The 20,913-nt window shown below is 47.1% G+C and overlaps 3 protein-coding genes across 9 annotated transcripts in view; 2 read left to right on the top strand and 1 right to left on the bottom strand.

Annotated features, from left to right (window-relative positions):
- Nucleotides 1-10,739, top strand: part of SETDB1 (SET domain bifurcated histone lysine methyltransferase 1) — a 27,050-nt gene extending 16,311 nt beyond the window's left edge. For 2 of the 5 annotated variants that reach the window (XM_069090048.1, XM_069090046.1), the window contains exons 10-22: nucleotides 1,258-1,426; nucleotides 2,041-2,179; nucleotides 2,309-2,467; nucleotides 3,485-4,090; nucleotides 4,493-4,609; nucleotides 4,966-5,135; nucleotides 6,597-7,222; nucleotides 7,843-7,871; nucleotides 7,961-8,093; nucleotides 8,456-8,621; nucleotides 9,130-9,341; nucleotides 9,705-9,793; nucleotides 9,956-10,739. In XM_069090048.1, the coding sequence (XP_068946149.1) occupies nucleotides 1,258-1,426; nucleotides 2,041-2,179; nucleotides 2,309-2,467; nucleotides 3,485-4,090; nucleotides 4,493-4,609; nucleotides 4,966-5,135; nucleotides 6,597-7,222; nucleotides 7,843-7,871; nucleotides 7,961-8,093; nucleotides 8,456-8,621; nucleotides 9,130-9,341; nucleotides 9,705-9,793; nucleotides 9,956-10,073 (2,733 nt within the window). In that variant the 3' untranslated portion in view covers nucleotides 10,074-10,739. The remainder of the gene's footprint in view (nucleotides 1-1,257; nucleotides 1,427-2,040; nucleotides 2,180-2,308; nucleotides 2,468-3,484; nucleotides 4,091-4,492; nucleotides 4,610-4,965; nucleotides 5,136-6,596; nucleotides 7,223-7,842; nucleotides 7,872-7,960; nucleotides 8,094-8,455; nucleotides 8,622-9,129; nucleotides 9,342-9,704; nucleotides 9,794-9,955) is intronic. The other 3 variants (XM_069090051.1, XM_069090050.1, XM_069090049.1) reach the window with 3 other exon arrangements.
- The window catches only part of BNIPL (BCL2 interacting protein like), a 479,949-nt gene that overhangs the window by 341,995 nt on the left and 117,041 nt on the right, over nucleotides 1-20,913 (top strand). The gene's annotated exons all lie outside the window — the stretch shown is intronic.
- Nucleotides 10,686-20,913, bottom strand: CERS2 (ceramide synthase 2). Of its 3 annotated transcripts, none has more exons than XM_069090052.1 (11): nucleotides 20,649-20,913; nucleotides 15,445-15,618; nucleotides 14,889-15,006; nucleotides 14,208-14,326; nucleotides 13,914-14,001; nucleotides 13,778-13,828; nucleotides 13,408-13,500; nucleotides 12,780-12,908; nucleotides 12,388-12,494; nucleotides 12,046-12,199; nucleotides 10,686-11,810 (listed from the first exon to the last, which is right to left on the bottom strand). In XM_069090052.1, exons 2-11 carry the CDS (start codon nucleotides 15,615-15,617, stop codon nucleotides 11,670-11,672), a joined length of 1,173 nt encoding a protein of 390 aa, XP_068946153.1. In that variant the 5' UTR covers nucleotide 15,618; nucleotides 20,649-20,913; the 3' UTR covers nucleotides 10,686-11,669. The 3 variants fall into 3 exon arrangements, with proteins under 3 accessions (XP_068946153.1, XP_068946154.1, XP_068946155.1); XM_069090053.1 differs by having other exon boundaries at nucleotides 13,944-14,001; nucleotides 20,649-20,912; XM_069090054.1 differs by lacking the exon at nucleotides 12,388-12,494.

Here is a 20,913-nt window from a genome sequence, read left to right as displayed (position 1 = left end):
TCACTCCCACTTCTTCTAGTCAATTATTGCCAGGCTTCATTTCTTTTTTTATTTTCTAATTTTTTCATTTCTAATGCTATATAGCAAGAATATCTTTGTAAGTTGATACTAAGTATTTTCTTGTATGCAGGAAGTAGGCCTAGTTTCTGCCATGGGATAACTCTAGCTAGCTAATGGAGGAAACACAGGAGAAACAGATGAGATAAAAATAGTAGAGACGTGGATACAAGCCTGAATTCGGTACCGTGCAACTGTTGATTCTTGTCATTGGTGGGAGTTACATTCTTTAAAGTTGCTGCAAACCCTGAATTATTCATGAATACTCATTCTAATACTACTGAACCACTGCTCTTAGGGGAAACACAGAGTTAGCTTCCTGTGCATCTCTGATCATAACATTTACTTTACCACTTTCTGGAGTGGCCCCACGGACAAATCGGCAAATTCTTCCTTCCTCTTTCTGGATTACATTGTTGGTGCGCCATTAGTCCTCACACGTGCACGAAGCTTATCTCATTCACAGCCTCAGCTAGGACGTGTGCATTGCACAAATCCAGTTTTTCTCCACTGTGCCTGTCTGTGAATTGCCATCAAAGTGTCATGTGTATTGGTTTGGGGGTGTTAAATTTTAGCAAGTGGACAAATTCACAAATCCAGAAACTGTGAATAATGAGGGTCAACTGTATATCCATTGGACAGTAAGTGCCTAGCTTTGTACGAAGCTTTGTGGCGCGTGTGAAGTGTGGCTAGATGTTTTCTCTCCCCTTGTAGAGTTTGCAGTCTAAAGCAGAAACAAGATGGGCCAGTAAACAAATCAGTCATTAATATAATTTAATTATATTATATAAGTATAATTATATATTATATAAATATATAGCTATATTATATATAAATAATAATTATATATTACATAAATTTATAATTATATAAATATAATTAACCAGCCTCCTGGTTATAGAGTCCTGTAGATAATACTATGGAAAGATAAAAAGGAAGGAAGAACTTGGGTTCTAGGGCCTAGGACACATATAATTTAGTTTGGAAGGACAGGCACGTATGAAAAAATTGTTAATAATAATTGCCAAATAGAATACAAATTAAGTCATATAATAAAATTATATTTTTGTTCCAGTGTGGAACAAAATGTGATTGAAAAAGAGGGGAAAAAAGGGACCTTGCAGTGGTGAGGGATTTAGGGATCATCAGAGGAAGTTTCCTCAGAGGAAGCAGCTTTGGTGTGCTCCCCACAAATGACAGGACAGACTCCGGCCTCTCTCCCTTCTCCCCCGACATCAGGATGACAAGCGGTGTGAATGGATCTATCGAGGTTCTACCCGCCTAGAGCCCATGTTCAGCATGAAGACATCCACAGCTTCCACACTGGAGAAGAAGCAGGGGGGGCAGCTACGGACACGCCCCAACATGGGTATGTCTCAGGAGGGCCCCAGGGTCAGAGAGATTCTGTTAAAATCACTTTGTTTGTTAAATTGTGCCCACTTTGCTGGTCCATCCATATGCTATGGCTTTGTACTCTTTATGAAAACAGCATATGATTGTGATAATGTCTGGACAGGGTTATAAATTGGAGTAATATGCCATGGAATGGAGTTTTTCCTTTTAATTAATGATGGAGGGATAATTGTCAGCATGATCTGATTTGTTGCATTATCCACAGCCAATTTTTAAGCCTAGCCTGGTTTTTCTCCCTGTTACTCCGCATGCTTCTACCATCTTGCGTATTTGAAAAAAAAAATACTCACCTGAGTAAAACATAATTAAGGAAGTAAAACCAGAAGATACAAAATGCACATTGTATGCCAAAGCCCAAACCAAATACCTTCTGCATTATCCATACCACTGTTCCCCTTATATTAGTGTAGGTAATAGAGAAATTAGAGTAATTCCATCCAAATATTCACTGAAGGTACTTCTGCTGCTCCCTTTTTCTATCATCCAAGGGAGATGAGGGTGCATTGTGGAGTAGCACATAAGTGGTATTAAGCCAAGCTAGTCTCTGGTCCATATTCTTTCCCCTTGCAGGTGCTGTGAGGAGCAAAGGTCCTGTGGTACAATATACTCAAGATCTCACTGGTACTGGAACCCAGTTCAAGCCCCTGGAACCACCTCATACTACCTCCTTGCCTGCCCCAACCCTGTCCCCTCAAGTGACCGATTTGGAGTGAGTATGATTCTTTCCTGTTCTCCAACCCCTTTTGGTCTTACCTTACCCTTTGTACAGTGAAAGCTCTTCTTCAGCCCCTTCCTCATCATGGCCTTCCTTCCATTACCTGATTTTTCTCTCTCCCAGAAGTCTGGAGAGTCAGCTCGCCCAGGCACGGAAGCAAGTGGCCAAAAAGAGCACATCTTTCCGGCTGGGTTCTGTGGGTTCTGGTCATTCATCCCCTACGTCCCCTGGGCTTAATGAGGCGGTCCCTGGCGGGAAGTCTGTCGTTGGCCAGACAGTCAGGTGAGATGAATTAGGAGCAACCTGATGGACCCCGAACAGTCTGTGAGCTCATCTGCATCATGGCCTGAGAGGCCATAGTATAAAATAGAGAAAAATCGGTTTCTAGTTTCAGAATATTAGTTCAGTGGCGGAAACAAGAAAAAAATGGATACCTAAGATACAAACTGCAGTGTAGGAAATGTAGGCCTCAGTGTAGAGGGATTAGAATGACCAGAGCCGAAAAGTTAGTCTGGGGAGACTTCGGAAGTAAGGAGATCTAGAGCAAGGTTGAGAAGAATAGATACATGGTATGCCCCACAGCAAGGATTGTGTGCGAAGCTAGGGGCCTACCTCTCAGACTTGAGCAGGTGAAGGGAGGACAGGAAGGGAGCAAGTTTGATTGTCTGAGATGGGAGGAATTTCAGGGAATAAGGATGGTTAGACAGGGTTACCTTGAGGGAAGTTGATGAAAGATGAAATGGGGGAGAGGGCAACTCAATTTTCTAAAGAAGACAAGGTAAGAAAGTTGCATTAGAAAGTAGGAGACCAAAAATGCCTTTGTTAGGCTCTGAAGTGTGTGGTACTTGCTATACAAAAGTGGCCACACATTGAGTAAAAGCTCTGGATTTGGAGCAAGAAAGACCTGAGTTCAAATCCTACCTCAGACTCGGAACTATGTGACCCTGAGCAAGTCACTTAACCTCTGTCTCCCTCAGTTTCTTCATCTATAAAATGGGGATAATAATAGCACCTGTTAGCAAAGAATTGTCGTTTGGATCACGTGAGATTACATCTGTACAGCATTTTGCAAACCTTAAAGCACTATAAAATTTCTAATTTTATTAGTAGTAATAGTGCTGATAATAACTCACATTTCTTTGAACACATCAAGGTTGGTAAGGTACTTTCCTTAGCAACAGCCCTGTGAGGTTAGAATGCTGTGATATGTCACGTAACTGCTGGAGGAGTAAGGTTTTATGAAGCGGTTCTACCAAGTTCCCATCTGATCTTCCTTCTCTGCTCATTTCCTTTCATCAGATTAACGCCAGGCTCTGCGGCCCCTGGCCCGATCTTCCCAGCTTTTCATGGCATGCTGGAGCGGGCTCCAGCCGAACCCTCCTATCGGGCCCCGATGGAGAAGCTCTTCTACTTGCCTCACGCCTGTAGTCACACCTGCCTCACTCGAGTGAGGCCGGTGAGTAACACACAGTACCGGGGCAAGAACCCCCTCCTGGTTCCACTGCTGTATGATTTTCGGCGCATGACAGCCCGGCGCCGGATCAACCGCAAGATGGGCTTTCACGTTATCTATAAGACACCCTGTGGCCTCTGTCTGAGGACAATGAATGAGATTGAACGCTACCTCTTTGAGACAACCTGTGATTTCCTTTTCCTAGAGATGTTCTGTTTGGACCCATATGTTCTTGTGGATAGGAAATTCCAGCCCTATAAGCCTTTTTACTACATCTTGGACATCACCCATGGCCAGGAGGATGTTCCTCTGTCATGTGTCAATGAGATCGATACTACCCCACCTCCTCAGGTGGCCTATAGTAAAGAGAGGATTCCAGGGAAAGGTGTCTTCATCAACACTGGCAGCGAGTTTCTTGTTGGCTGTGACTGCAAAGATGGTTGTCGAGACAAGTGAGTTCGGGGTGCTAGTCATTTTTATTTCCCTCCGGGCTCTTCTCTTTTTCCCCCTTGTGATTCTTCATCTCTTTCTTTTTATTCTTCTCCAACTGTGGCTCTGCCCTAAGGCCTCTGCTGGTTTTAAGAAGGAAATGGTAGGATATTGAGGCCTGGATTTTTTTTTCTGAGTAACTTTGGTCAAATGCCTGCCTGTCTCTGTCCTACTTTTGTTTCTTCATCACTCTTTCATGTTTTAGTATGCAATCTCGGTATGTGTGTCTGTTTTTCTTGTACGTATGCATATCCTTCCCTTTAAATATGTGTTTTTCTATGTAGGAGAATCACCCCTACCATCTCTTATCAATGACTTCTCACCCCTAGAAAAAAATCTTCATTCATCTTTTATTCTACATCCAGGTCTAAATGTGCTTGCCACCAGCTTACCATCCAGGCAACAGCCTGCACCCCAGGAGGCCAGATCAACCCTAATTCTGGCTACCAGCACAAGAGACTAGATGAGTGCCTACCCACAGGGTAAGTGAGAGGAGGAGACTGAGAAGAGAGACTGAGACTGAGAGAGGAGGAGACGTGAAGGAAGCTATTTGTATCATTTTTGTTTTGATTTGTTTGCAAAGACTTCCAGTATATTAGAACAAGGAATACAGTAACACTTGCATTTTGCTTTTTTTTTTTTTAAACAAGCATTTATTTATTGTGCTTTTTTTGGAAGGCAATTGGGGTTAAGTGACTTGCCCAAGGTCACAAGGCTAGTAAGTGTTAAGTGTCTAAGGCCGGATTTGAACTCATCCTCCTGACTCCAGGACCAGTACTCTATTCACTGTGCCACCTAGTTGCTCCTTGTAACAGATTTTAATCTAACCTCTTTCCAGTGTATATGAATGTAACAAGCGCTGCAAATGTAACCAGAATATGTGCACAAACCGCTTGGTGCAGCATGGGCTACAGGTTCGCCTGCAACTCTTCAAGACACAGAACAAGGGCTGGGGTATCCGGTGCCTGGATGATATCGCCAGAGGCTCGTTTGTCTGTATCTATGCAGGTGGGTAGAGTGAGAGAAAAGGGCATAGACTCTTAGGATTGGAAGGGATGTCAGAGACCGGCAATTCAACTACAAGACTTAAACATCATTCCCAACAAGCAATCACTTAAGCACACATGGAGAGAGACTCCTCATGGGGAACCTGTGACCTCGAGGCCACTTGTGACCCTCTAGCTCCTTGGAAACAGCCTTTTGACTGAGTCCAAGTTTTATACTACAAATCCTTTAATTAAGGAGGTTTGTTCTGTGAAATTTGCATCCAGTAAAAGGGCCTCACTTGAAGACCTATAGGGGCCATCTATGGCCCAGAGAGCTCTCCCCACCCTGGCCAAAGCATCATTTTTCCTAGAGAACATTTACGAGATCTGTGTCAATGTAAGCTGGGTTGCAAAGGCTACTGGACTAGAGACAAGAGTGCTTCAATAAGAAGACCAAGATCAGAAAAGGCTAAAACTAGTAAAAGTGAATGAAATTAGATGTTAAATATGACTACCTGTTGGACAGTACTAAGATCTGTTTGTTGGAAGCTAAGATCTTTTGTTTCCCTAGCAGAGGTTCCCAAAGTGGGCCATACCACCCCCTGGAGAGTACTGGAACGATCCAGGATGGGTGGTAGTAGCCTTGGGTGCATTTGGGGGCAGGGGAGGGGGGAATGTGTTGAATAAAAATAAGGGGGCAGTGGAGCATAAAGAAAGAAGAAAATTTTTAAAAACCATGAATGTTTCATCTGTTGTGTAACAGAGTTAAAGTGATAATGATTACATTATTTTCCAAATAAACACAAAATGCAAGTTATAACCAATCAGTGGTCAAGTCCAGCAACAGGTCTTAAAAAGCAAGTATTGGCAGACAAGCGTGTCATGCATTATCAGGAAGTCCAGCAAGCATTGGCAGGAATATGTGCATGTAATGACTTGTTTACAATACGATACTGTACAGTTACATGATACAATATTGCATCATCAAAATTTCAGTGCAGGGAAAAAACCACAGATTTATAATAAGCTATTAAATTTAAGATGTCATTTTAAAAAATATAAAATATATTTTTAAATTATACAAATTAAAAAAAAAAACCATCAAAGGGTTAAAGAAAGTAGATTTTCAGGGGCCCCAAGTAAATTTTTTTTTAAAGGGGGTGGTAGGCCAAATAAGTGTAGGAACCTCTGTCCTAGAGACATCTCTTAGCATGAGAGGAACATTACTTCTCTAGGCATGGGAAAAGACATATGAAGAAATAAGAAGGGGAATGAGAGCCCATTAGGTTAAAATTCAGAGACTTTCCCAAATCCACATAGGTGGGAAGCCAAATAATGGTTTGTTATCAAGGACAGATAACAGTCTTATGTTGGTGGGTTTGGGGATCGTGGCCATGGGAAAGAGGGAGGAATGGAATGAACTTGCCAAGGACATGGTCCCCTTCTTCTCAGGGTGCCTTTAACCCCCTCTTTTTCCATCCAGGCAAAATTCTGACTGATGACTTTGCAGACAAGGAGGGTCTAGAAATGGGGGATGAGTACTTTGCAAACCTGGACCATATTGAAAGTGTGGAGAACTTTAAGGAGGGCTATGAAAGTGACGCCCCCTGCTCCTCTGACAGCAGTGGTGTGGACTTAAAGGACCAAGAGGATGGCAACAGTGGCACTGAGGACCCCGAAGAGTCGAATGATGACAGTTCAGATGATAACTTTTGCAAGGATGAGGACTTTAGTACCAGCTCAGTCTGGCGTAGTTATGCCACCCGGCGGCAGACAAGAGGCCAGAAAGAGAATGGGTTGTCTGAGACAGCCTCCAAAGACTCCCGCCCCACAGACTCTGGCCCCTCCCATCTTTCTGCCCCCCCAGCTTCCATAGGGGGGTGTAAACCTCCTTCCTCTGAGGACACACCCAAGAACAAAGTGGCCACATGGCTAAGCTGCAACAGTGTCAGTGATGGCAGCTTTGCTGACTCCGATAGCCGCTCCTCCTTCAGGACCAGCGAGGGTGGAGATGGGAGGGCTGGGGGAGGCCGTGGGGATGGAGAGAAGCCCTCCATCTCAGGGGTGGGGGTCAAAGAAGAGGGGGATATCAAGCCACCCAAGAAAGAGGTGAGCAGCTTGGATTCCAGGGACTTTGGGGTTTGCTGTGCACAGTCAGCTTTCTGAATTGTCATTGGAGTTGTGCACTTTCTGGATAGTTTTTTAGCAAATGGCATCCAGCTTTCCCCATTACCCAGCTAGATTGACCTAGGTTGCCATCTCCCACCATCAGCTGAATGTGTACCCAGAAAATGTGATTCATTTTAATATTATAAGCAAAACATTAGCAAGAGAAATCGTCTGATGAATTCCAAAATCTCTTGTGAGTGGCTTTTATATTGTCGGCTATTTGGCATCACCCCGAGAATGAAGCACTGAGTATGTAGCTTCTTTTGTTCCCATTAAATAGCCTCCATGTTGGGAGTGGAAACTGAAGCTCGAGGCCAGTTGAGTCCACTCTTGGCCCCTAAGATTCTGTTCCTTTGAGGGTTGCCAGAAGACCCACCCTCCTTGAAAGTCTTCTCTCCTAAGACTGTTGCTAAGCCCACTGTGGCCATGACTAAGATGCAGGGTAACTCACTCCATCTGCCCTCGGTCTTTAGATAGCATGGCCCCACTTAGTGCTGTATAATTGTGGAATTTTTAAAAGAAAAAAAATTTAACTTTGCATTTGCTTTTGTATTTCCCAGGAGCCTGATGAACAGAACAAGATTTTGTTGTAAGTGTCTTCTGTTACTAACTCCGCAGTCTGAAGGTGATGGGAAACAGCTCTTACCAACACTTTCCCCCTTCTGTTTTGCACACTAGGCCTAGTGAAAGTTCCAGGAATTTTGGTTACAATCCTTCCCCTTTGAAGATTGAAGGTATCAAGTGCCCACCTAGCAAGACTAATATGCATCAGGCCCGGAGGCTTATGGGGTCTGGCCAAGCCAACCCTGATGTAAGTGATGCTGCCTAGCTTCTGTCTTCTCCATGATTCTGCTGGTCTTAGTCCTAGGGCCAAGGAAAGCATTTTTACCATCTTGTGGTCTTTGTAATTTTGCTAATTGGGGGTAGAAGTAGGGTTCTCCTTTTTCTTCCATGGCTCTGACTTCTTACCTCACCCCACACTGTGGTCTAACTTTCTTCCTGCTTTAGAACCAGCCCCTTGCCTTTTTGTCCTTTACCTCTGCCCCACACTCCATTTTCTACCTATTGATTCATTATAGAGAACTGAGGCAGAGAACCCAGATTTCCCCATCCCTAGTCATTCCTGGAGAGGTACTACTGCTTATGGTTCCTTAACACTGATCCTTCTGCCAGGATGTTTTGACACTGTCCAGCAGCACAGAAAGTGAGGGGGAGAGTGGGACAAGCCGAAAGCCTGTGGCTGGTCAGGCTCCAGCTACAGCAGCAGACAGTGATGACATCCAGACCATCTCATCTGGCTCTGATGGCGAAGATTTTGAAGACAAGAAGAACCTGTCTGGTACTTTGGGTGAATTTAAGGGGCATTTATTAAGGGAGTTTAAGAGCTGGAGTATAATCGAAAGCTCAGAGCCTAGTACTCAGGCCCCCCCGTCTCCTTCCCAACTGTTAGTCACATCCTCTTCCTTTTCTTAGTTTTGCTGACTCTCTTCCAGTAGCTGTTCTGTCAGGTTGGTGTAACTTTACTGGAAAAAATATCCCATTAAAGATTTAGTTAAGCATCCCATACTGTCTTTTTTGGTATAGTGAACAGCATGCCTGCAGGGAGGGGCAGAGATGGGATCATAATAACTGACATCTGTATAATACTTCAGTTTGCACAGTGTTTTAAATGCATTATCTCATTTGGTCCCCATCCCAAACCTGTGAAGTCTGTGTCCACCCCAGGTCACATGGCTGCCATCAGAGCTGGGATTTGAACCCAGCCCTTTGCTGGTTCTAGGTTCAGGACTTCCCTGCTGTGCCAGACTGTGCTATCTCCCAGCCTTCCTCTTCTCATTTCTCCACAGGCCCCATCAAACGTCAGGTGGCTGTGAAATCCACACGTGGTTTTGCTTTAAAATCAACACATGGCATTGCCATCAAGTCAACCAATATGGCATCTGCCGACAAAGGCGAGAGTGTACCCGTCCGCAAGAACACACGCCAGTTCTATGATGGCGAGGAGTCTTGCTACATCATTGATGCCAAGCTAGAGGGCAACCTGGGTCGCTATCTCAACGTGAGTTTCCCTTCCCTGCCATCCCACAGGTCCCCAAGACTAGACACCATAAGGACCTGAAAACAAGCACACCCCAACCCCCTCATTCTTGGATCAAAAATCCCACCCTTTATTAGGCCACATTACTTAATCTCAAGGTCCACCTTGTCCCTTTCCTTGCCTCCAGAAAAGCATTTAGCCTAAAACATCTTGGCAAGGTATCTCCTCAGGGTTGGAGACCCACCAGTTCTTACCTCCCTCTTGGCTGTTAGCATTCCCTTACTTTTGTCCTGTCATCAAATCCAACTGTATTCAGTATTCCTACCCAAACTGTGACCATTCTTTCTCCTTGCTTCTGACTTCATTCTGTTTCCATACCCACAGCACAGCTGCAGTCCTAACCTGTTTGTCCAGAATGTCTTCGTTGACACCCATGACCTTCGGTTCCCCTGGGTGGCTTTCTTTGCCAGCAAGTAAGAATCAGGGAGAAAAAGAAGGGGTCTGGGCTTGGCAAAAGGAATGAAGGTGGAAATTCCCCAACTGTGCACCTTTTTTTACCTTTGAACTGAAAGGGCTCTAGGACTGTTGGGCTTTCTGTGCTGTGTCCATTCTTTGTTTCCCCTTCCTTTTTCCAGGAGGATACGGGCTGGGACAGAGCTGACCTGGGACTATAATTATGAGGTGGGCAGCGTGGAAGGGAAGGAGCTGCTCTGCTGCTGTGGGGCCATAGAATGTCGAGGACGGCTTCTTTAAGCTTCCCTGCCATGTTCAGGACCCTTTGAGTCATCTCAAACTGTGTCCCTATCTGATGGACTTGATCCCTCCCCCCCTTCCTCTAGTAGATAAAAATGGGAACCCTGCATTTTGAGGGTCCCTTCCAGTGTGGTGCTATCAGGCAGGGCCCGTCCCCCCACCCCCCAATCTTTCCTCCCAGCATGTCAGTTTGAGGAGATCACAGCTTGTGGGCAGGGCCCTTCCATTCCTGTCCCATCTTCTCCTTCCCCTTTGCTGAATTCACATGAGTATGGCAGAGCTAATCTGTCCCTGAGATGGGGGTTGTTTTTCCCACCCCCACTGTCACTTTGTATTCTTCCTTGAAAATCTTTTAACAAGGAGGTAAATCTGTGTCTCTCTGGTTTGATTTTTCTTTCCCAGCTCCCTTCTCCAGACAAGGGAGTCTGATCCTATGACTTTAGTTTGTTCTTCTTGCCCCATACACACTGTCCTGGGTGTCTTGAATCATCAGTTAGTCCCTTCCTACGTCCATGTGCCAGGGGAAAATGTGTGTGGAATTTTTAAGGTTAGTTGTGAAGATAAACTTTTCTTATTCCCCACCAAATCCCCATATTCTCACATGTCTCTTGCCATGTTTTATTTAATCTTTAATATATTTTAATTAAAAAAACACACACACACAAACAGTACAACATTTGGTCTGTGGGTTTGAAATGGTTTGATATGGTCCTCTCTACTGAAATGTCTGTCACCCTCCTCTCCCTAGGCTGTTTGCAGTTCAGGCTTTCAGACTGAAAACCAAAACTCCAAAGTACAATAAATAAGTAAAACTAGTTGCCGCCCCACTTCAGTCAAGCTAGCCTGACAGAGAAGGAGGAGGAGAGTAAAAAAGAGGGGAAAAGGCCATGGAGAGGAAGAGTCTAGATCCTGTACAGGAGGCTGGAAGGGCAGCTAGAAAGTCATGACAGAAGGGAAAACGATATCCTTGTTCTGAGGCCCTGGGTGGGGGCCCTCCTCTGGGCAGAGAAGGTAAGGATTATTTGAACCCTTGAACACTTGATTTCTAGATGTCTCTGGTTAAAGGAAAGGAAGGATTAGGCAGCTCAGCTTTGGCCCCCAGCCATAGTAGGGAACCTGGAATAATTAGGAGGGTCTAGCTTTGGCAGAATGAGACCCAAAAAGGGAATGGTAAGGCACAGACTGTCTCTGGAGCCCCTGATCGGAAACTACAGTAAGGAATGTGAGTCATTCCCCTCACTCTGAACCCAAGCTTGTGGGTGGGGGAGGGGGGAGGTTTGTCCCAGAAATGAATGACAGGACAGGCAGCTTAGGGAGGGGGGAGGAAACCTCCCCCTGTAACAGAGGCTATGACCAATCCCCCTCACACAAGATGGACAGGAGTTTGGTTTAAAGGCAACTGGGTGACCAGGAACAAGGGCAACTGAGGGAGAGGTGAAGGGAAAGGGAGAAAACTTACCCTTTCACTCCCACCCCCAGATTTTGGTGACCTCTGCACCGCCCTCCCCCCACCAAGGGATATCTTCCCCTTGTGGTAGGGAAGGGGTGGTTTCTTGGCTTTATGAAATCAGGCTGGGGGGCAGCAGGGACCCAGGCTCAGTCATTTTTCCTGTGGTTATTGTTAAGGATAGGGTGGCCATTGGCTAGATGGTGGCTCTTCATTCCCCCACCAGTGATAGCCTCCTCGCCCTCAGAACTCTCTGTCTCTTCCCGATCGCTGCGTTCATCTTCTACCAGCTAAGAGGAAAGGAGGCCAAAGATCAGAAGCTGCCCAGAAACTCCTTCCCTCTCTCCCCTTAGGATCCTAATTTTTAAACTGGGGAGCATATCTGGTGTGAAGGAGGGCTAAGTTCTGATGTGTGTATGGGGGGGAAGGTCTAATCTATGAATTATGGGTCATGAAGAAACTGTATTGGGGTGGGGAGGTGCCAAGTCCCAGCAAAGGAGATACAAAAATGGAAGAAGTCCTCACCTTTCCAGTTACAAACTTGTGGGCCATTCGAAGGATGAGGTAGGCCCAGAAGATGTGCAGCACTTGCAGCACACCCATCATGGAGTTGAAGAAGTAATAACCAAAAAAGGCAGGATATAGCTGCAGGGGGTACACCACTGTGCAGTGCAGGATCCTGAGAGACAAGAGACGTGGACACTGGGTAGGAGGGGGAGGGATGGAGGATGGAGAAGATGAGGTCATGTGGTCCAGGGACAAGGAGGACAGAGAGAACCAGAAGCAGGTAGGGGTGGGGGCTTGAGAAAGCAAGAAAATGGAGATACCCATCTCCTAAGCAGGCAGCACCCTTGAGCTTCCACTCACCAGAAGGGCAAGATGACGAGTCGAGTGATGATGAAGACAATGGCGAAGACAATGAAGATATTGTTGCACGTGTTTTTCCATCCGGCGTAGTTAAACATCTTGGCTGACTGCATAAACACCCCCAGCCCCCTGTAGCCATCATCAAGAGCCCCATCTCCCCTTTCAACATACATATATATATATATATACACACACACACCATACATACATGTGTGTGTGTATTCTATATCTATATATGTATGTATGCACATATTCACCAGGACATTGGTACTGACTCCTTACCCCAACCCAATGTCCCTATAAGAGGCAAAAGGGGCAGAGGAGGTTTAAGATGGAGGGAGAAGTTATATGGCCTGGGGTCTTGGGTTAAGGGAGCTCAGGGAAATCCTGACCTCTAGCAGGTAGTCAGAGGAGTCATGGAGAGCCATGATGAGTGTCCCTGCCCGGATGTAATTGGCAAACCAGGAGAAGCTGATGAGGATGATGGTGGCCACGTGGTGGATAACCTGCTCTTTGAAATCCTAGGGAGGAGGTTAGAGGTCATGGGATGAGGACTTTTCTTTGTTTCCCAATCCCCACAGTTCCCTCTGTTTCCTTTTTCCATGTATCTTCCAAACCTTGCTACTCAGAGTAATAAGGTCCTTGCCCCCAAAAGCAGGGATTCCTAAACAGGGGCCCATGAACTCCAAGGGGGTTGTCTATAGATTTTGGGGTTCCATGAATATGGATGGGGAAAAAACTGCACCTTTATCTCAATATAATTGGTTTCCTTTGTAATTCTATCTCATTTCATTCCTTAAAAACATTTGGAGGAGGGATTCATAGGTTTCAACACACTTCCAGAAGGGTCCATGACACTAAAAAAGTTAACCCTAAAATAAAAGGAAGATTCTCAAATGATCTCACACTCTTACTCCCTTTCAGACTTAGCTCAACCATACAGAGCTTCTAGCAGTAAATGGGAGGACCCAGTACCTAGAGAATTCCCCAAACCATTCCTTTCCCAGCCAGTTGGCCTACCTTTCGTTTAACATCAGAAGCAATACTGAAGAGTAGTGACCAGTAGAAGGAGAGTTCAATCATGTAATACCAGTACTGGGAAGGGATGGTAGACTAGGAAAAAGGAAGGAAAACTGAGGCCCACCAAAGCATGGATATTCTCCAAAAGTACCATTCTGCCCACCCACTCCACACCACACTGCTTCTAGAGTAACAATTTACCCTAACAAGCAAGCAGCCTTTCCTGGCCTTCAAATTTCTCTTAGCTCAGTTCCTTCCAAGAATGTTATAGATTCCCTTCATCTCAAATGTCTGGCCCACTCCCACCCCACCACAAATCTCTCTTTGCCTCTAACCCCAGATGAGGATCTGTAGCCCCCACTTCTCATACCTGTATAGGATAACCTTTCCATACTTCCTTCATGTCATAGAACCAAGGTTTCTAAGAAAAGACAGTGACAAATCAGAGGAGCTAAAATACTGAAGAGGGGACCAAGTCTTATGACTACATCTCTACTATGCCAAACCTCCAACTCCTTCCTTCTACCCTCACTCACATCCACAATGACAGCCATGCCAGCAATGAAAGCAATAAGGTAAAAGGTGAATCTCCAACTGGAAGAAAAAGCAAAGGTGACTCAGTAGGACAGGAGTAGGGGGCACAGACCCAGACCCTGGTCTCCCCACCTATACTCATGACCCTTTACCTCTCTTGTCAAGACAGAGATGACCTCAAAACATCTCCATTTCATCCTTTTCCATGCCTAGCCACTCCCTATCCCCTTCAACTCCCACTCTACCACCCTTGACTCTGTTGCCACCTGGCCTCCCGGAATTTCTTGAGCAGGCTTGGCCGGTCCTGATTTCGGCGTCTACGGAACCATCTTTCTACCTGACGGCTTGAGAGTCCACTCTGCCGAGACAAGAGCTCCACCTCTGCCTGAGAAGGTTAGGGAAGAGACAGAAAACTTAGCAGCAACTACTCTCATAAACAACCCAACTGAATGCTGACCTCCCTCAGAATCTTCAACAGTCTCTCTGACACTAACTCCCTAATTCCCTTCCCCAATCCCAAACCCCAACCCTCCTTTGCTTTCCTTTTTCTACATCAACCCCTTTAATGGCCAGGGCACCAGACTCCAGTCATGACCTTGCCCCAAAATTGACTCTCTTATTCTCTAGTATTGACATACCCAAGGATCATCATTTTAAGAGCTGGAAAGAATGGAAAAAACTCATGTCACACAGTCCAACCCTCTCATTTTGAATGAAACAGGTAAAAGGTAACCACCAAAAGTCACCCAAGAAGCAAAGCACAGAGCCAGTAAATGAGCCAAGATCTTTCAGCTTCAATGCCAGGACTCTCCATTTTCCCACTGGCTCATCGATTTCCTCAGATGCATCCTTTCCCTCCCTGCCCTGCTAAGATCTGACCTCCAATGTGTCAGCTGTACTTGGTGAAGGGAAGCCCTTGTGGGGCCTTGAGTCTCTCATCCTCGTACCTGTTTGGGGTGTTTGCCACTGGTACAATAGAAATTCTCCAAAGTTGGGTTGGGAGATGCTCGAAGCCGAGTCTTCTCCTTCACGTTTAGGAGGGCAGCCAGCGGTGTTGCCACATAACTGGGAAAGGCATCTGGTTAAGGAGAGGTGCCTGTCCCTTTCAAGGACCCCCTATGACATCTGAGGTTGGAGCAGGGTGGGGGAAGAAACTGGGAGCTCAGAACCTTCACTATGGCCTCAGTTTCCCCAGCTCAGTGCTGAAGAGAGGTTCCCTGGCACCCCCTCTGGCCTCCTTTGTTTCCCACAGCTCTGGACAAAGCAGCTTGTGTCCACCAGTGGCCTGGGGGAGGGGAGGAAACAAATGGCTATTGAAAGAATGGCCTGGGGGAGCTAAACCCTCAGGCAGACAATGCTGCCTTCATGGGGAGGGCAAAGTGGGGACACAGTAAGCAAGCAACAGAGGAGCCAGGACCTAACCACCAACGATCACTAGGCTGGGAGACAGTCAAAGAAGACAGGTAGGAAAAACTCGGAAGGGCAGAAAGGCAATATACTCACATCTCAAAGAAGTATCTGACAATGAGGAAGAGCAGGGCGAGGGGCAAGGTGATGTAAAGGTCAGAAGCTTTGGCATAGACTCGCCCATCACGATCCTCCAGGTCAGCCCAGGTCAGATTCACAGGCAGCCACAATCGCTCCCACCAGAAGTAATCATATAGAGTCTGCAGCATCCTAGGGAATCCAAGAGGGCAAGAAAGAAGATGTCAGAAAAAAAGAGCTGCCAGGGATGGGGGCAGGAATGTTAAGAAATTTAGCACTCGAAGGGAACCATAAACAAGGCTTACTGAATGGATGTTTGGGTTGGAAGGGTAGAGATCACTCCTTACTCTCCCAAAATTTGAGTAAAAAACTCAATAGTCTTATTTCTCTTGGCTCCTGTAAATAAGAACCTTAGGGTCTAGACTTCCCTTTTGGAACCCAGGATGGAGGAACACAAGCTTCAGTTTGCTTCGATCTACTTACTGGCTAATGATTAAGATTTCACTAGCTGCTAAACTGACTAAAGACAGAAAAAACCTTCCTCTGAACCTCCTTCCATCTTGCCCACTCCTAAACTGAGCCAAGGAGGCCTCTCTGAAAGAGGCTTCCAGAACTAGGGAAAATTTTTCCTCTTTCCCATAGTCCACTAATGGAATGAGCAACAAAGAATTAGAAAAAGGGACTAGAGAAAGGTGTGACTGATTAAATAGAAGAGGAGACAACAGGTGAGGAAACTGTAGCTAAGAGCTAACCCATCAGACTCTGGGCTACAGGCCAAACTCTAGACTTGTAGTCACTGGACCCATGACCCCAGACCACCCAGATCCTCACTTTCCCAGGGAGAAGGGTTCAAACAGTCTAACAGATTGACTCGGTTCTTCAAGGACCCAGTTTTGGGCTGGGAAGGTGAGGAAGCAGAGCAGTGGCAGGTCCCGAAGTTTAGTAGGATTAAGAACTATATCATGTTAGAACTTGTCCAGAAAGAATACCAAGCTGGGGGCAGGGAGCACCTACTGCCATAGCTTCTGGAACCTTAGGGCAAGGTTACTATATTGATATCAGTAACTAGCACCATAACTGCCACTGCCTCCTAGGATGATGAAAGGGAGAACGGAGCTGTCGTGACTGCTTGGAGAGAAGAAGGGACAGGGTGATCTGCAGACACAGAAGGAAATGTTCTCCACTGGGAAGAAACAGAGTAAGTGGAAAAGAATGGTTTTAGGGTAAAACCTGACAAGCCCACAAAGCATAGGACCTAAAAAGCTTAAGAAAGTGAGTCAATGACAAGATCAAATTACAATAGGAATGATGGTTCAGAGACAAGTAGGCCACTGTTTTCCTGGCTCTCCATCCCTGTCTCCATTCCATGCTCCAGAAGGGTCACTGAGAAAAAACTGTACCACCGCCCCCCCCCCCCCCCGAGCTCCCAGAATATGTTTTGGCAAAAGAAAAATGGCTCCACAATGACGACTTTGGGGAGACTGTTCTTCACTGTGATCTAGAAACCAAATGGTACAACGGCAGAAGACTAAGTCTTCAGGTCATAATATAGCTCAGTCCATACCCTCCTCTTCCTCCTCCTCCTCTTTTCCCCACCCCCTCCTAGAACTTGCGAAATACCAACTCTGCCAGTCATGGGCAAATACTCTCAGCACAAGGACTTTACCCTCTTGTATATTCACCACTTCCCTCCTTAAACACTGCTCTGAGAAGGAGTCAGAGGTCAGTCACTGAAACTAAAGAAGCTCAGGGCCCTTTCTCCCTCCCCCAGCTCATTTCTCTACCTATAATACCGACCTTTTCACCCTAAAAGCAATGTTCCCCACCCCCACCCTCATCTCAGAGGGATCAAATATTGATCTGAATTGGAAGTGAAATGAAACCTTTTTATATGAGAACAATAAAATGATCTAAAACAAAATCTCCCCCTCAATTCTTTCCTTCCCTCCTCCCCAAACAAAAGCAATGTGGGGGGTAATGGGTACAACAGAAAAGAAGGAAAAGACAGGGTAGGATGCTCAATAATAATACCACCATAGGAACCCCAGTCCTACCTGGACATGTCCATATCCTCAACTCCACCCCCCTTTTCTTTTCCTTTTGTCTGCTCACCCAAAATGGGGTTAGAGAGACACATCCACCTGCCAAATGGGCTTTTTATTGGGACAAAGTTGCTCCCTCTCATGGACTATAAAGACTATCATTTAACAGAACTAGGCTCTGGTTATCCAGAGTTACTTCACACAGTAAAAGAGGTGAGAAAGATGGGCAGGGGAAAATTTCACTTGCTTCAACCCTGTTGGAGAGTTAAGTGATTAGAGATCCTGGCAAGGGTCCTGAAGGTTGGGGGAAGAAGCCATCTCCTTGCCTTTTCCTCTTTCTGACTCCAGGAGCCCAGGTACATCTTGTTCCTGGACGGGGTTGGGGTTAGGAGGGAGGGTTTAAGGGAGTGGGATGTTAGCAAGGAAAGGACTACAAATAACCAGCTCAAACCTAAGACCTCCCATCCCCCACCTCTCTACCAGAATCAAGGTAAAGTGTATGTTGCGTAATGATTGGAATAATGGCATTTTCTTGCCTGTGTTTCGGGCTCTCTCTAACCACAGCCCTCCCAACCTTTTCCCCACTGTCCTCTACCTCCATTAGCAGCAGATCCCTTACTCCCTCAGCCTGCCTGGCAGAACAGTAGAGAGAAGACCCAGGTAAAATGGAACACATCTGCATAGTTCTGCTCTTAAGTTTGGGTCGCTCTGTAAAACTGTCTTTATTTCTGCCCCCTTCTCCAGTGGGCTTCTCAGTCCACAGATCTAGTGAGAAAGAGCAAATATAAGAGCCTAAAGCAAGAAAACTCACAGAGAGAACAACATTTGCTCCCTCCACCATTAGTCTGGTCCCCTGCTGTCCTGGACTCTTACACACACTCTTACACTCTCACCTTACTCTACACAAATCTTTTTACTCACAGGGATTGCCCCCTAAACACAAAGATACACACTCACACTCACAAACACAAAGAGAGGCAGTTCTCCCTCCTCTGGAAACACAGACACCACTTTCTGAAGCAAAGGCTGGAGAACTGCCAGGACAGCAGAGATTTCCTAGGCATTCAGTTACAAGGAACTTGAGCTGGGAGCTGCCCAGCCCATCCCTTACCTCTTCTCATTCTAACCCTAACCCTCCTCCCAACCCTTTTTTTTGGTGGGTGTGGGGTGGAGGTTTGGAGAACTGGGGTTAGGGATAGAAGCTTATGGGCCAAAGGGCCAGGAAAAGGGGAGACCAGTTATATTTCCAGCCTCCTGTAATCTTTGCAAAGCAACTATAAGAACAGGGACCAGAAAAGCCCTGGAAGGATTTCTTCATCCTTGTAAACTTTTTTTTTTTAAAGTTATCAGGCAACCTATGAGGAAAACACTATGAAAAAGCTGGAAGAGGAAGGATGAGGGCAGGGGAGCCAATGCTCCAGGGTTCTCTGTAAACATTCTCCCTCCCTTCCCCACCCCACCCCCAAATTAGGTCAGAGTGTTGGGACATAGAAAGAACAAGAAGAAAAGGGGCCCTCAGGTCTTATTTAAGGTCACCTGACATGAAGCCCAGCTGGGTCCCCTTACCTGGGAGCCCAGCACCCAAACACAACAGGCCCAGGCTGAGTAAGACAGATAAGATTGCAAACCCTAGGGGCAGGGATTGGTTGACAGGTTGGAAAGGCAGAAGAACAAGGTAAGGAAAAAGAAGTGTAAGACAAAGAAAAGGAATGGGAAAGGAACCCTTTCTAGACTTCTAGGAGAAAGTAAACATATTGCACTGGTGAAGGAAGTAGAAGAGAATGAAAAATGAAGTTTCTCTTTGGAACAAGACTCTCCATTCTCAGGCAGGGCAAAGTCCTAAAGGATTAGACTGAGGGGCGGACCAGGCACATAGTCACACACACAAAATGACAAACAAGCACCTATATACCCAAACACAGTAAAATACAAAGTCACTGAAGCTTTTTATGCACCAATACACACCCACCCACTTAGTGACAGCTCCCCAGTGGGCCCAGTGGAAGAGGCAAACCCTATCAAAGTCCTTCCCAACCTGAAACCTTAATGGAAAGGGACCCACTGAAAGTAACCAGGTTCCAAAGAACCTCAGAGACCAGAGTGCTTTGTCTAGAACTTCTAGGTTAGAGAACGAAATTAGGAGTTTTAGGCCAAGGGAACAACACCTCAAGCCAAAACTTAACTAGGTTGGGGGCGGGGGAAGAAAGGGGGTAAAATCTCGGGAGCAAAAGAAGCCCCCAAATGGGCCAGGTCCTTTAGCCAAACACCTGCAATTAACCCACTTGTCAATTTGCCTTTTCCACTTCTGTAATTAGCAGCCTGCAGTACGGAGAACCAGCTCAACCAGCATCCCCCCCGCCCCAGCCTCCACACATACACACACCCCATAACGGTGCAGGAGTGGCAGGCCCCGAGGAGCCAAGGCTGGCTCTCGTAACCACTCCTTCCCGTTTCCCGTTAAGCAGATGTGGGCTGCTAGCCTCCCCAAGGTGGTCACACCAGGCACCCTTTTCCTTCTTTGCTGGCACATGGGGTGAGACGCAGCCCAACCCCACTCTGCAGCCAGGAAGGCACATTGTCAGGTCGGGGGCTGCTGTAAACAGTCTCTTGGTTCTTTTTCTTCCTTTTGCCTCACCTCAAAGGCAGAAGGCCAGGCCCGCACCCTTTCGTGGTTCTGAACGAGGTTTCTCTCCCCGGGACCTGTTGCCCAGTGAGAGAAATCTGCAGGCCCAGCGCGTAAGAGTGCGAAGGCAAAGCAGAGCCCGGGAGGTGCCGGCCAAATGGGCACGTTCGCGGGCCCCGCCTCGGTGGGGCCAGGAGCCGGGGGCCCCCCCAGCCAGGCCCGGCTCAGGCCTCGTCCCTCCCCTGGCCGTCCCTTCCCTCCCCCCCAGGCTGCTGCCGCCATGAGCAGAGCTGGCGGAGGCCCCGGGGAGCAGCTACCGCCCCGGCCCGAGCCCCTCGGAGCCCGGCAGCTCGGGCGCCTCGCGGGCTCCCCAGCCCTGCAGGCCGGGCTGGCGGCCAGCGGGGAACCCCAAGAGCGGAGGCAACACCAGGAACGAGCCAGGACGCCCCTCCGTCCGGACCAGCTTCGCTCCGGCCTCCCGGTCGTGCTTCCCCCTCCTCCCGCCCCTCCGCCCCCTCCCCGGGCCCCCAGGAGCCTGGAGCGGAATGGAGACTTACTTGGCAGCGTCCGCGGTGGCCGGGCTGTCCTCTGCTCTCACCTCCTCAGTCCTCCCTCCCTCCCTCCCCCACCTCCTGACTCCACAGGGCTCGGCTGCTCTCCTCTCCTCCCCCTTCCGCCTGCCCGCCTGCCCGCCTGCCCGCTTGCTCCCTCCTCCCGCCGCCCGCAGAGTCCGAACGCTAGCCCAAGTCTAGAAAGTGTAAAGAGCGTCAGCCAGAGCCTAGGCGGGAGCCCGCGGGGCGTCGGAGGAGTGGGAGGGGGAGA

This window comes from Petaurus breviceps, unplaced genomic scaffold, assembly GCF_028583685.1.
Source record: "Petaurus breviceps papuanus isolate PSGF00001 unplaced genomic scaffold, PetGlider_PUasm1.0 186, whole genome shotgun sequence".
NCBI lineage: Eukaryota > Metazoa > Chordata > Mammalia > Diprotodontia > Petauridae > Petaurus > Petaurus breviceps.
The sequence above is the reverse complement of the archived record's forward strand: the minus strand, read 5'-3'. Positions and strand labels throughout refer to the sequence as shown.

Coding starts and splice junctions, on each gene's coding strand:
- CERS2 (XM_069090052.1), bottom strand. CDS start 15,617: ATGCTGCAGACTCTATATGATTACTTCTGGTGGGAGCGATTGTGGCTG. Junction 13,501..13,777: donor GGAAAGGTTATCCTATACAG/GTATGAGAAGTG, acceptor CCTTTTTCCTAG/TCTACCATCCCTTCCCAGTA. Junction 11,811..12,045: donor ACAAGTTTGTAACTGGAAAG/GTGAGGACTTCT, acceptor CTTTCCTCTTAG/CTGGTAGAAGATGAACGCAG.